Source organism: Monoraphidium neglectum (assembly GCF_000611645.1).
Source record: "Monoraphidium neglectum strain SAG 48.87 unplaced genomic scaffold scaffold00641, whole genome shotgun sequence".
Lineage (NCBI taxonomy): Eukaryota > Viridiplantae > Chlorophyta > Chlorophyceae > Sphaeropleales > Selenastraceae > Monoraphidium > Monoraphidium neglectum.
The window spans coordinates 9,070-23,189 of NW_014012987.1; the positions used below are offsets into that span (position 1 = coordinate 9,070).

The 14,120-nt window shown below is 63.8% G+C and overlaps 5 protein-coding genes across 5 annotated transcripts; 3 read left to right on the forward strand and 2 right to left on the reverse strand.

The window, feature by feature from the left end:
- Positions 1 to 30: 30 nt before the first annotated feature.
- On the forward strand, positions 31 to 390 carry MNEG_4570 (hypothetical protein; the record flags this gene model as incomplete). The annotated part of the gene is made up of 1 exon (XM_014046952.1): positions 31 to 390. One exon carries the CDS (start codon positions 31 to 33, stop codon positions 388 to 390), a length of 360 nt encoding a protein of 119 aa, XP_013902406.1.
- A 1,587-nt stretch (positions 391 to 1,977) lies between these two features.
- On the forward strand, positions 1,978 to 2,582 carry MNEG_4571 (hypothetical protein; the record flags this gene model as incomplete). Its single annotated transcript, XM_014046953.1, has 2 exons — positions 1,978 to 2,076; positions 2,454 to 2,582. 2 exons carry the CDS (start codon positions 1,978 to 1,980, stop codon positions 2,580 to 2,582), a joined length of 228 nt encoding a protein of 75 aa, XP_013902407.1.
- Positions 2,583 to 5,340: 2,758 nt separating this feature from the next.
- MNEG_4572 (hypothetical protein) lies at positions 5,341 to 7,162 on the reverse strand (the record flags this gene model as incomplete). Its single annotated transcript, XM_014046954.1, has 2 exons — positions 5,341 to 5,422; positions 5,763 to 7,162. The coding sequence occupies 2 exons, from the start codon at positions 7,160 to 7,162 to the stop codon at positions 5,341 to 5,343; spliced, it is 1,482 nt and encodes a 493-aa protein (XP_013902408.1).
- A 340-nt stretch (positions 7,163 to 7,502) lies between these two features.
- On the reverse strand, positions 7,503 to 7,808 carry MNEG_4573 (hypothetical protein; the record flags this gene model as incomplete). The annotated part of the gene is made up of 1 exon (XM_014046955.1): positions 7,503 to 7,808. The coding sequence occupies one exon, from the start codon at positions 7,806 to 7,808 to the stop codon at positions 7,503 to 7,505; it is 306 nt and encodes a 101-aa protein (XP_013902409.1).
- Positions 7,809 to 9,087: 1,279 nt separating this feature from the next.
- Positions 9,088 to 14,070, forward strand: MNEG_4574 (hypothetical protein; the record flags this gene model as incomplete). Its single annotated transcript, XM_014046956.1, has 12 exons — positions 9,088 to 9,168; positions 9,420 to 9,497; positions 9,755 to 9,861; positions 10,105 to 10,258; positions 10,592 to 10,699; positions 10,918 to 11,003; positions 11,331 to 11,487; positions 12,015 to 12,274; positions 12,639 to 12,696; positions 13,090 to 13,163; positions 13,533 to 13,630; positions 14,012 to 14,070. Coding segments are annotated over 12 exons (1,320 nt in total), but the record flags the coding sequence as incomplete, so codon positions are not given.
- Positions 14,071 to 14,120: the final 50 nt, after the last annotated feature.

Here is a 14,120-nt window from a genome sequence, read left to right on the forward strand (position 1 = left end):
CCTGGCGGCGCCGCGGACGCCGCACGCCGCATGGCCACGCCGCTGCTGCTGGCCCTGGCCGTGATAGAGATCTCCGACGTGGTGTTTGCCGTGGACTCGATCCCCGCGGTCTTCGGCGTGACCCTGGACCCCTTCATCGTTTACAGCTCCAACATGTTTGCGATCCTCAGCCTGCGGTCCCTCTACTCGTTCGTGTCCACCATCATGACCGAGATGCGGTTCCTGGACAAGGCGGTCGCGCTGGTGCTCGCCTTTATCGGCGCCAAGCTGGTCGGCGAGTTCGCGGGCGTGGCGGTGCCGACGGACGTCAGCCTGATGGTGGTCGGCATCGTGCTCGGCGGCGGCGTCGCGGCCAGCCTCATGCTGCCCGACGAGGACAAGGTTGAGTGACATGATCGGTGCCCAGTTTAGTGGCAGCGCACGAGGGGCTGCGTGCGCGGCGGCGCGGGTCGCTCTCGCGGGGCAGGGGCAGCAGCGCATGCGAGTGCGCTCAAGGTTGAGCGGCGTGTGTTTCGGAGGCCTGCCATACTGTTCAGTGGCTGCCAATTGACCTGTTATCGGCGGCACTGTTGGTTCAAACGAAGTAGTCAGGCGGCGAGACGCGGCCGGGCCGCTTGCATGCTGGTTGCTTGGGGCAAGTTGATGCAGGCACTGCAGTGCAGTGCCGGACAGCAGTACGTTTTTCCGCTTGCTTCGTTGGTGGTGGCCGGTGCACCATGGCCGCAGTCAGCACTGGCGGTGGCCGCTGTGCTCTTTCGAGTGTCTCGTGCCAAGCAGCCCCGCACCCCTTGGCATCTGCCCCTGGTGGCCTCGAGCCCAGCTGAGCATGCGTGGATGTGGGTGGCGCCGCCGTCCCTTACGCATGCCTGCTTGGCCGATAATTGGTCTGAGCGAGAGGCTGACGCCCCAGCTTAATTTTGGTCACTTTAGCCCCTGGAGCCCCCCAGTAGAAGCACACGCCAGCACCTCACCTGTTTCGGCTACTGTGGGCTGCCCTCTGGCAGCCTTCCCTGGCTGCTCATGCCCGGTCCCGCATGGATCGGGCTGTTGGCAGCAGTTTTCCGATGCAGCCGCTCCCCTGCTTGTTTGCATCCGAGCGACGGCCACTTGTCTGTGTCTGCGCTTGCGCGTTGGCGCTGTCCTTGATTGAGGGACTGTTGCCGCTTTGACCCTGCGGCTGCGGGACGACGCCACTCGGTGTCTCCCGAGCTGGGGCTGTGTGCTGTCCTATCGGTAGTCGCATTCGTTGGTGGGCCAGCCCAGGGCGCCGCCATAAGCACTTCTCATGAACCACGCAACCACTTGCCCGCCTGCTGTGTATCTGCGGGAACCATCATTCACAAGCGCAGTCGGCTTCTTGAGAGTCACTTGCACGAGCAGGTAATTGGTTATTGATGTCTTCATGGATATCTCGATGAACATACCGCTTTACCCAATCACCTGCTTTCAAAGAAGGGGCTTGATATTACAAGGGACACGTGCCCGTTGCCAAAGCACCCGCCCATCAGTCCTCAGCCTGCTGAGCGCTGCCTGGGTTGATGACATGATGAGGCAGCTTGAATGCAACAGCCCGGCAAAAGCCAAGCCCCCACGTGTCCGTCAAGCTTCAGGTCACACTTGGATGATTGCTGAGCAGCTCAGTGTGTGTGCCTGACAGAGAATGCTTCAGGCCTGCCATCACGCCAGAGGCCGTGGCTCGCTGATGTCACTGGTCAAGTTGCGGCAAGGTGCTCTCACCCTGAGCGGTCCGAGCAGCGAGCACGGTATTCAAGCAACAATTTCTAAACCTCTAATAAAACATTTTTGGCATACGTCGGACACACACAGGCTCTGGCCATCACGTCAACCGCACGAAACACAGCCGTGGAGAAAGGGGGCTGAGCTGGGACTCTGGGCGCTTCACAGTGCAACAAATCAGGGTATTCGACGATGTGGGCAACGTTCAGGCGCTCTCTGAGTAGTGCAGGCTCCGGTAAAATGGTCGAACCAGCGGACGACGCTTCCGAGCAGCCGGTTCCCTGCAAAGTGGAGGCAGTAGTCTTTCCGCCCACACCAGAGCACCAGCTTCTGGGCAAGGTGCGTGGCGGAGGTGCGTGCGGTCAAAAAAAATTGAACAGCGGCTGAGTTGAGGCCACCACTTGGTTGGCTCGTGGTTTCGAGAGAAGTCGCTTGTATTGGTGTTGACAGCGGGTGGGTGGCAGGCCGTGACGGGCCGCATGCGACGTGCGGTTCCGCTGGCACTGGGCCAGTGGTGTCCGCCTGCCTTGCTGGCGCTCCACCCAGAGAGCATCACGGACGCCCCCGCAGCTGGTGCAGCGGTCCGCGCCAGCCCTCTCCCTCTCCCTGCAATTCTTTCGTCCCACCCAGCTGTGGTGACACAGCAAACTCAGCGGGCCCCTTTGTGTTGGCGCACACTGGTGTGCCGCCACTGCGCGCCCCCCACCCCTGCCCAGGTTGACCCGAACAACATTTACACCAGCGACGTGCACCCGGTCTTGCGCCAGCGCAGCCGCGCCCTGAAGGATCTCCCGCCGCTGGAGCCGGCGGGGGACGCGGGCAAGCCCGTGCTGCCCGCACATTGACGCCCCCCCCCCCGGTCCCGGGGTTGCCGAGTGGCAGACGGGGCGGTCAGGGGCCGCACTTACTGCGCTGCCGCTGCTCGGCAGCCAGCGCACACAGCCTGCGGATGCGGGACGGCCGGCAGCCGGCAGGGGCACTGCGGCACCGCTCCAGTTGCGCCGGGTGGCGGCGAGTTTGGAGGCCGCCGCGGTTTGGCGTGGCGGCTTGTTGCCTTTGCAGGGCTCTCCAAGCTGGGGTGGCTGGCCGCACCTGCGGCTCGGCTCAATTGCAGGCTACTTTGGCAGCCCGGTCAGCATGCGGTTCGGCTGGTCTACAGCCACTGCAAGCCCCGTGAGGGCGCATGGCACATTAAGGAGGCCGGATACCGCGGAGCGTCGTTCATTTGCATGGGGATGGAACCTATGTAGAGTTTTCTGGAGGATTGGTCTGCAGCAGAAACCTCAGGACAAGGCGATGGCTGTGGCCGTATGCTTTCTTTCGGCATGCAGACGACCCACTACAGCGCCTGGCCCCAGGCAATGGCAGCGGGCCGAGGCAGGTCATGCCACATCATTTGTCGACACAATTTACGCAGTGACCTTGCTCGATACACACACATACACACGCACACACACACATACACGTACACTACACACACATCGTTTCGAAGCAACCAATATGGGATGTGGCGCGTCAAGCAATATGGGATGTGGCGCGTCAAGTATGGCGTGGCGCTGCGCGCATGGTCAAGGTGGCGGGAGAATGCGCCCTGGCATTCCTTGGGGACAAGTTGGGCCTTTTTACGATCACCTGTCATAGCCCCAAACATAGCCTCCACGCCATCTGAAAAATGATGTTGCGAGCCAGCATTACACCCCCCTCCTCCTGTCCTTTTTGTGGGTCCCTGGGGGTTTCACCCCGAGTCTGCAAGCTCAGCACAAGTCATGCGTCATCTCCAGAAGAAAACAAACTCTTGCTACTAATGATACTATTCGATGTGGCCTTCGAGCCGTACGCAAGGCTGCTCGTGTAATGCATGCGCGTCACACAGCGCCTGCTTTGGTGAGACAGCCGCACACTGTGAGAAAGCAGGCTCTCTCCACCTCGCTGTCGTGCTTCGGTCCGCTAGGAGGAGCAACCCGATCCGTTGATCGTTTAGTGTGTGTGTGTGTTTGCAACACTCTGCGCGCGCCCTCTGAGGTTGACTTGATGTCGCGCGTCCGGCATTCTCAGGGGCTGCTTTGAATGGGCATAAGTTGTTTGCTGTAGCAGCAGCACCCACGCCTGGCAGGCACCAGTGTTCCAGGCCTGCCTGCCAGCAGCAGATGAGAGTTCACCCAGCTGCATCCTGATCCAGAGATACGTACAGGCACCAAGACGATGCAGCAGCACTTACAATAAAAGGCAGACCGTTCGCAGGTAAGCAATGGGTCGTTGATTAAGACAGTGGTTCACGAACTGCATCCAGTACACAAGAAGCCAACCAAAGAATAGCAGGCAGTTGAAGGCCACAGCACCACGCAAGCAACTGGGAGCGTCGCTAGCGGCAAGGTCAGCTGCATGTGTTGGTCCATGTCAAGAACCAGCGAGTGCCAACCATCATTGACGAGAGTCAAATGTGCATGACCAATCGCACATGAGCAACTGCATACATGAATGAAGGGCCGCCCCGTGCTCACAATAAACGGAAGGGTCTTTGCCGACAATGTAAAAAATGCACAATGCCACAGCCAGACGTACCGGTCTATCTCCGCAAGCCATGGGCCCCGCCCCATTCGTCAGGGGGTCCCCATGCCAAGCCCTCCTCTGGCCCGGCCTGCGCCGCCGCGGCCAGCGGGCCCGTTACTGCCCGGCCACCGCCGCCTGCCGGGGCCAGCCCCACCCCCACCGCCCGTGCCTCGAAATCCGGCAAGGGGCCGCCCCACCAAGTGAGTGCCACGACAACCACAGCCAGAAGGGCAGTCCTTTCTACGGATCGCGCCATGAAGTAGTCAGCAGCGATCAGCACCAGCGAGATGGCCAAGCTGCGGCGCAGCAAGCGCATCGGCCACCGCCTGAATGCACACGCGCCTCTGCAGGAAACGATTTTACCAACGGTGATCCGAGATGATATTGGAATCCTAAACGACGGTTTGTATGCTGCAACCAGCGATCCCAGGAAAAAAGTCTGATCTGTCCATACTGTGTGTGGAGCGCGTGCTGATTTGGAAAATCCACTTCATCAGCGGTCTCATGACATTGCCACACGAGCCGCCCACTGCTGCCCTGCCTTGCACCGCTGCGCTCGCATGTCGATGCAGGCCAGCCGGTTACACACTACTTGTCATACGTGTCAGGTGGCACGGCGCTGTCTGCGGCCCACCAATGTGTGTATGGCATGTAACTTAGGAGGGCAAACCAAACATTTAGGGCTCAATCGCGTGGCACGCGCATCGCAAGCATGCACACCTCAGCCTGTTGAGCAAGCTTGCTCAGTGTGGCACCACTATTCGCTCTGCCCAGTATAGGCGGGCAAGCTGCTCTTCTGCACAAGCGCAAGGTACAATGTTTGGTAAGGGGACGCCACAACATTGCGGCTGACTTTCGGACATGCATGCAGTGCGTGCTTGAGCGGCCGCGATTGTCGCCAAGCGTGACAGCGCGCTCGCTTGGACCGTTCGAGTTTCCAGGGTCAAAGGCATGTGATGATTATAATCATAAACTGCAAAAAACATGAGGATTGCCATCTTGGCTGTGCTCTTTGTCTTATTAAGACAAAGAGTACGCCTAAAGGGTACGCCGTCAGCCCCCCTTGACCAGCTTGCATGCCTGCTTGTGCGTCCCCTCAGACCAGTCCTTTTTGGCGCAAGCTGTGCTACAGTACCTGCAGGCCAAGAGGGTTGGTGCGCATGCTGCAGATAGTTCAGCTGCAGATGGTGCGGTTGATTGCACCAGTTGACTGCTTGATCCAGGGGCTTGGCTGCGAAAGTTGATGTCCCGATCTGCGCCCACATGCATTCTCAGCTTCCATGCAGCTGTGCTTACGCATCCGTCAGCAGGTGTCGGCTGCATGCTGATGCAAGCCCAGAAAAATGCATACACCCACGTGCACGTGCATGCGTGCACACACATGCACACACACACACACACATACACACACACACACGCGCGCGCGCACACAAACACGCGGTCACCAACCCACAAGCAAGTCCGCAAAATCCCACCTGACAGCCCTGCACCCACGGCAAAGGCGCAGCCTCACGCCCTCCTCCGCCTGCGTCCTGCCGCACACCGCGCACGCCGCGGTGACGGCCGCCTTGCCCCGCGCCTCCCCGCCCGCCTCCGCCGCCGCCGCCGCCGCCGCCGCCGCCGCCGTCTGCGCCGCTGCGCCGCGCAGCCGCCACAGCACGCGTGCCCCCGCGGCCGGGTCCACTCTCTTCAACCCTGCAGGCCCCGTCGCCAGGGCCGCGAGCACGGGCTCCAGGCCCTCCACCCCCAGCAGCTGCTCTGCAGCTGCCGCGCCGGGCGCAGTCAGGCGGTCGAGGCACTCCACCAAATCGCCTACAGTCGACAAGCGCACCTCGTCCAGCTCTGACTCCGACATGTAGCTTTGCGTCTGGAGACGCACCACGACGGCGGGCCTCCCCAGTGTTGAAAACGCGAGCGCCACAACCGTCGCAGCTGCCGCCAGCAGGCCGGGTGTGGCGGCGACGTCCGCGAGCATCCTCGGCCCGGCGGCCTCCGCGGCCTCTGCCAAGGCGGCGGCGACCGCCGCGGCCCCGTGGCACATGCCGCTGTCAGCGGTGTATACATGGCGCGCGAGCGCAGGCAGGACGCCGCCCGGGAGGGTGATTTCCAGAAACGCTGCGGCGGCTGCCTTGTCCCCGCGAATGAGCTCGGCCACCGCCCGCACCACGCAGGCGGCTGCGCCCGGCGGGGTGCAGGCGCCGGGGCCGCCCGTGCGTCGCAGCGCGGCCGCGAGGGCGGCAAAGGCGGCGGGGCGTGCCTTCAACAGCTCGGCACGGCCTGGCTCGACGCGGCTGAGGGATAGTATGCAGCCCGCAGCAAACCCCAATGTACACGGCTGCTTCGTAAGCCGCAGCAGCGCGGGCACCGCGCGCGCAGCAAGCACCGCGCGCACCGCGGCGGGCCGCGTGCCGTCCGCACGCAAGAGGTTGTGCAGCAGGATGACGGCCGACTTGGCGGCTGTTGATGACTTCAACTGCGCCACGCCGCGCGCCGCTGCGTCTGCGATGGCCGGCGTCGCTGCCGCCACGTTCTCGCGAGCAACCTCGGACTCTCCACTCTCCGCGGGCCCCGTCGGGCCGGCCTCTGCGCGGCTCAGCTCCCGCAGCAAAGTCGTCGGGAACCCCAACGCCGCGCTGGCCTTGGGGCTCACGCCGCCGCCCGCGACCCGCGCCGCCGCGTGGACCAGCCCAGGCTCGCACGCGGCGCGCGCGGCGACGCGCGGGCCGCCGCACCAGACCAGCTGGTGGAGCGGGGTGAGGCTGTCGCACGCGCCGCAGCGTGCGCCGGCGACGCAAAGCGCATCCAGAAAGCGCGGCACCTGGAGCGCGGCGGCGCAAACTTCGTCGCAGGTCATCAGCCTCTTCAAGGCCATCATGACGGGTTCGACAACGATCCAATTTTCGGGCCAGGTGCGCGCAATTCCGGCCAGCGCTTGTAGAACGCCAGGGGTGTGGCCGATCTGTTGGCGAGGTGTGGGTGCGGGCGCGGGTGCGGAGTGGGGTGTGGCGGGAAGGTGGTTTGGGCATCTGCCACGGGAGTTTGCGGGCGCCGGCAAGCGCCGGAGCGTGCTTTGAATTGGTTGTGTTTTGCCATCACTAAGCCAGACGCCGTCAGAGCTGAGAGCGCCGGCATGTGCCTCGCTCGCACCTGTTGCCGCCGCTGTCCAGCCTGATTTGCATAGGCCTGATCGTCCTGGAATCCCTCAAGCAGCGCCCTTACGGCGACCGCCGCGGCAAGGCTTCGAAACCGGCGCGCGTGCGCGTCGGGGCCGCGCCCCGCCCGCAGCCCTCCGCGAGCACGCGGCGCAGCGCCGAGGGCAGCGGCGGCGGCAGCAGGGTGTCGGGCGCGGCGAGAGAGGCTGCTTGCAGCTCGGTTTCGGCTGCTTTCATGGCGGCGAGTGCAGCATCATCCTGCGTGACGGCAGCGCCGGTGCGGCGCTCCTTATGGTAGTCCAGATCGAGCATGCCCTGCAGGGCGACCTCGAGGCGAGCCTGGGCATCGGTGGCCATGTTGCCTGTCATGGATACACGGTGACGCTCCTGCACGTACGGGGTTCACACAGGCCTGCAGTGTCATTGGCAGGCCGGGGCCAGGTGCGCATGCAGACCACGCAGAATACGCGCCACCCACGCTGCCTTGGCTGTGTGATAGTACAAACAGAGTGTGGGTGGTGGTTGCAAACATTATGTGCGCGATAAAGTCTCACGTGATCAGCTTTGTGATTGCCTTCAAAGAGCCCTGAAGCAATCCGCTACAGCGTTGTCGAGATCACGCAGAACGTGATCCTCCCGCCTAAAAGATACGTACGAGATTCCTGTTGACGGTGATAATTGGTACACTTTTCGGAGATCAAATTAGTTTCGCATGTAGGACTCTGATGATTTTGCAGCCCCGCAGGCCCTCATAGCCTGCTCATAACGTGCGGGGCAGGAGCACTCCCATGCAGACCTGTCTGCAAGCCAAGGCGCACAAAACTTTTGAGCTGCGTGCTCACAGGCGCCGTGCGGCTTGTCCATTGTACATTCACCGGCTTTTTCCTCTTTTCAATCAACTGGCGTGAGCGCCGTGTTGCGGTAACGCACGCTTACCAAATGGGGCGCGCGAGCTGAGGGACGTTTTGCCGTGAGCACTGGAGAACAGGGTGGCAGCTCCGCCGCGCGGCCGCCTCATGATAGGAGTTTGTCACGACAGACTAGCCTGGACAGAAGCGGGCAGCGTCTTCCCATCAGCAGCGTACAAGCATGTGTACTGGAGCGCGAGGCGGGCACTGCGTGCTCAGGCACAGCGTGCAGTCAAGTTCAACGGTTAGCACTAGTACGAACGGGGTTGTACATGTGACTCCGCGCGCTCAAACCAAGGATTAGGCGCATCGCTATCGTCATGACCCACCTGCAGAGGCCAGGCATGCCGGCCAGGCTTACCATCACAGTCACACCGGTATGACGGTAACCGGAAGCGAGGGCCATGGCACCTCGGCAGAGCCTCACATCACCACAAGCGCACAGCACAAGCATGCACAAGCGGCATGCTTGATTCTCCAGTACATCTGGATGAACGGGGTGCTGTTACTTGCCACTGGCCGATATAATCCAGGTCTGCGTCCAGCGTCATGGCCGAGTGACGTGGTGCCGCTGTGTACGGGAGCACGGCGCCCGCCTGCCATCATATGCACCCGCTGCACGCTATCGCATGAACTAGAGTATCCGTGTTTCACATAATGCTGTAAAGTGACACGCGCAGGCAGCCATCATCGCCTGGGTGTGATCGAGGATCGTCCCATCCTATCAGCAGCGCGCTGCAATGAGCGACGAGGTCGCTGCTCTGGACAGCGCTCTGGGTAACGACGATGTCAGCAGCGAAGCCACAGATCCTGCCCTCGAGGTGAGACTCTCCTGGCCACTAGAGCGCTTCCTTGCCAATGGGTCTCGCGCGTGCATGACAGTCTCTACAATGGTGCTAAATCGTGTGGCCGCACGTGCCCCTCTGTAGCGCTCCAGTGCATACGCCCCACCTCTCGGCGTTGCCACCCGGCCGTTGCACCGTGGGCGACGTGCGAGCAGCACCGAAACCTCATGGCGCGACCCTGCTCGTCCGCTCTGCGCCCGCTCTTGTGGCCACTTGCCAACATACAGGGGGATGTGGAGTCACAGCAGGAGAAGCTGGTCCAGAAACACAAGAACACAGGCAACGCCCTGTTTGCCGAGCAGAAGGTTCGTGCCCTGTTTTGGGCAATGCTGGGCGGCAGTCAACCCACGGACTCGGTCAACGACGCTTTGGGCCGCCCGCCACGCAGCACCTGCAGCATGCGCACCCGCGCACCCACGCTCTGCTGCGAACGTCGTCCCTGCCGGGCATGCCACGCCTTGCGCGGGCGCGCGCCCGCTCCACCGGCTGGCTTCCGCCGCCGCCGCCCCCCCCCCTCACAAGCGCATGCGCCGTCCCACCGTACAACCCACGCCTCGGGCAGTGGGAGCAGGCGAGCAAGCAGTTCACCCTGGCCCTGAAGTTTGCGCCCCCGGGCGACAAGGAGGCGGCCGCCGTCCTGCTCTCAAACCGCAGCGCCGCCCTCTGCAGGTGCGCCCCGGCGCCGCCCGCTGGCCCCCCACCCGCCACGACCGCTTGCCCCAGCCGACCCCGACTTCTGGGCACACACTCCATCCCACGCTGTCCTGCATTCTGCACCCCGGGACCCCTCTCGCGGCCAGCCACCTGCCCCCAGCAGCCTGCTGCATTTACTCTTGACCTCGCCCCTCGCCCCCCACACCCGCGCTGTACCCCGCTCACTCACTCCCTCCCCCACCTCCACACCCCGCCCAGCTGGAGCATGCAGCTGCGCTCCCGCCCCGCGGCGCTCAGCGAGTCGCGGGCCATTTTTGCCCCGGATCCGACCCACCTGGCGCAGCTGGCGTTGAAGGACGCGGAGAGGGCGGCGCAGCTGAGGCCGACGTGGCACAAGGGCTATTCGCGGCAGGTGCGGGCGGGGCGGCGCGGGGACGGCGGTCAGGGGCGGGGTGGCTGTCAGCATGGGGAACATCCCGAGAGAGGAGCAGGGCGGCGGCAGGCGTGGCTGGGGCCGGCGAGCCGCGCGGCGGCTCTCCCCATGACCGGTTGCATTCGTGTCGAGAGGGGAGACCCTGACCGCCGCCCTCCGCCCCTCACAACATCTCACCCACGACCACGGGCATCGCCGGCGGCGCGGCTTCTCAAATCGCAACTGTACCCTGTACCCGATGCAACGGCCCCTGCCGACTCCTGCCCTCAAACGCACCCCGCCCCCACCCCTGCCCTCCAACCCCCTTCCTAGGGCGCGGCGCTGTTTTTGTTGGAGCGCTACGGCGAGGCGGAGACGGCCTATCTGGAGGGCCTGATGCTGGCGCCAGGCAACGCCACACTCACGGAGGGGCTCAACAAGGTGCGCACATGCGCGTTTGCGCCCGTCGTATCTATGCAGGTCGTACCCTTCCCTTCCAACCTCTTATCCTGCCTCCCAACCGTTTCCTGTCTCACAAACCCAACTCCATTGTTCAATCCGCCGGTATCCCACCTGATGTTGTCTTGTCCTGTCCTGTCTTTTTGCTTTTCATCAAACCTGTACTTGACATGGCATGTGTGGTGAATCCGCGCGTGCAGGTGCAAGCGGTGCTGGCGGAGCAGCAGCAGGCGCGGGACACCAGTGATACCGCGGCTGGCAGCGACGGCCGCGCGGGGCCTAAGAGGTGCGCCCCAGCCATCGCCCCTATGCGACCCCGGCTCTGCGGTCTGCCCGCGGTCCGTGCCTGTGACCCAGCCTTGATGTGTGAGTGTGTGTGTGTGTGTGTGTGTGTGAGAGTGTGCGTGTGTGTGTGTGTGCGCGCGCGTGCTTGGGTGGGTGCGTGTGCATGTGCGTGCGCGCGCTTGTGCCTATGACAGCCTCATTTGACTTTTGTTCAGTTCAGCTGGCCGTACACCATCGTCTCTCAGCTGCATTCAGCTATTCAGCCGCGTGCAGCCCCCCCCCTCACACACACCCGCGGGCGCCGCCCTTCCCCGCGCCAACGAAGCAGGCAGCGCCGGCTGGCGCGGGAGGCGGACGACACCGAGTGCATCCTGTGCATGAAGCTGCTGTGCGAGCCCGTGACCACGCCCTGCGGCCACACGTTCTGCCGCTCTTGCTTCTCCCGGGCGCTGGACCACTCATCCAAGTGCCCCTGCTGCCGCACGGTGCGCATGTTTGTGTGTGTGTGTGTGTGTGTGTGTGTGTGTGTGTGTGTGTGTGTGTGTGCATATACGTGGGTGCGTTTATGCGCGAGAGAACGGGGGCCGGGGGCCGGCAGACTGGGGCGCGGGCGGCCGCAGGTCCGAGGCGTCTGAGATGCCGCATGCCGCCCGCGCGGCGCCTGTGCTTGGCCGCGCCAGGATCCTGCTGTGCTTTCCCTGTGATTCAATCAACAGTTGCCCTGCGGAACCCCACCAGCAGTGGGTCTCACAGGCCACTCCCCCTCCCTCTGCCATGCCGGCACCCCTCCCCGGCCGGCCTGCCGCTGCCACCAGCATCGACGCGGCTCGACCCATGCGGCACGGTCGCACTAGCACCTCCGTTTTTGCAACCCTTGCTCACACCGCCACCGTTGCCGGAACTGCCAAAACATTGAAGTCAGCTGTCACGACCACTGCATCCGCCACACCTGTGACATAACCGCCACAACCACCGCAACCGCCATGAATGCTGCACCCGTCGCAACCGCCAGGTTCTTCACGTGGCCCGCGAGCTGCCCGTGTCCATCACCCTCAAGAATCTGCTGCTCAAGGCCTTCCCCGAGGACTACGCCGCCCGCCTGGCAGAGGAGTCCTCCGCCGCCGCGGCGGCGGCGGAGGGCGATGGCGCCGCGGCGGCAGGCAGCGGTGGCAGCGGCGGGGGCGGCGGCGCGGGGGCGGCGACGCTGCCGCTGTTTGTGATGTCCACGATGCTTCCCGGCGAGAAGATGGCGCTGAACATATTTGAGCCGAGGTGGGTGCTGCTGGGATGTACGATGGCTGGCACATCCCCTTGGGCTGTCGAGGCCCTGTGGCTCGCGACTTGCAGTCAGAGCGCGCCGCGCAGCTGCTGCAGGCGCAGGGGCCGTGCTTTACAGGAGTCGATTAGGAAAGAGCGACCTACGTCGCACGCCCACATGTCTGGTTTGTGTATTTGCAACCCACGACCCCCTTTTCCTGTTTTACTGTGTCCCCATCGCTCATCCTCTCTGCTCACTCTGTGCCCCCCCTCAACATCGCGCCCGCACCCATCCCCAAACCGTCTCGACCCCACCTCCTCAGTGTTTCACCCTCAGCCCATAAACATCTCAACCCTGCCCCCAAATTATCCCGACCAGGTACCGGTTGATGGTGCGGCGCTGCATGGAGGGCTCCCACCTGCTGGGCATGGCACAGGTGGGGGACGCGTGGAGCAGGCGGGGCAGCACGGCGCACCGAGTGGGCGTGGGCGTGGCTGCGTCTCAGCCAGATCAATATGCAGCCGCTTTGGCGTTTTTGTAGGCAGGCAGCCAGTCAGACAAGCGCGCCAGGGCGCGGGGCTCCTTTCAGGCGCGGGGCTCCTGCATTTGTCGACTCTCGCTTGCTGCTGCGGCCAAAAAGCCAAAGCTGCGATCCGACCTGTATGGGCGTGGCCATGCGCCCAGGCATACCTGGGACCCTTTGCGCATCACAAATCGTGCACCCACAGCAGCTCATGCCGCACTCTTCAAATCTCCTTTGGCATTCTGCCAAGCTCGATAAAAACCACGCCCTCCCTGGCCCTGCCCGCCCGCCTTCCGTCACGCCCAGGTGGCGCGCGACCACTCCCTCGACCCCATCGCCTGTGAGGCCGCCATCACCGAGTGCCAGCAGCTGCCAGACGGGTGGGTCCGCGGCGGCGCTCGTTCAAGGACGGCGGGGGAGCCAGCTCGCTTCCCCTGCCCTCGTCTGCCTCTTCTTGCCGGCGCTGCACCTCGCTGCGCCGCTGCGCCCGCCCTTGCACGCACGTGCATGGCGGCCCTATCCGCCCCTGACCCAGCCCGCTGACCTGGCGACCGTCCGCCCAAGCCCCATCCATCCCATCTTCTCCCCCGTCACCTGCATGACGCAGAAATTTGTTTCCGTCCACAGTCACACAAACGTTTTGCCACATGCACACATGAATCATGCAGTACATGAGGCTACAATCGTATGCGAACCCACTCACCTCGTGTGCTCGCCTGACCATCCGCCCTCGTGTAACCTCCCTCCAGCCGCTATTACCTGGAGCTGACCGGGCGCCGCCGCGTGGTCATCGACCGCAGCTGGGAGCAGGACGGCTACAGGGTCGGCAGCGTCAAGCACTTGAAGGGTGCGCGGCACGAGGGCTTGCGCCCAGCCGTGCGCCCGACTTGCGCGCCTCCTGTTGTGCCGGAAGTCTTTCCGTGCGTCCGACTATGACCGTGTGGGGTGCCGCCAGAATGCTGAACGGGGCGGCTGTGGGTGCGCCAGGTGTCGCCGCAGCACAGCGTGCCGCTCCCCACCCTTACCCTGGGCCACGCCTGAAGCAAACAGACTGGCCGGCTACCACGCCTGTATTGAGTCGTGACGCTTGAGGCCGACAATAGTATACCGCCGCTCTGGTCCTGTTTTCCCGGCTGCTTTCCCTCTTCCCACCCTCCTGCGCCCTGCACGGCTGCACCCCTAAACCCCTAAACCCCTGAGCCCCTGCACCACTGTACCCCCCCCCCAGACAACCCGCCAGAGCCGGGCAGCCAGGAGGCCCAGGAGCTGCAGAGCGTCGCAGCAGAGGTGGGCACTGCTCCTCACTCCTTTACCTCACCCCCTCCCTTCCCCTGAGC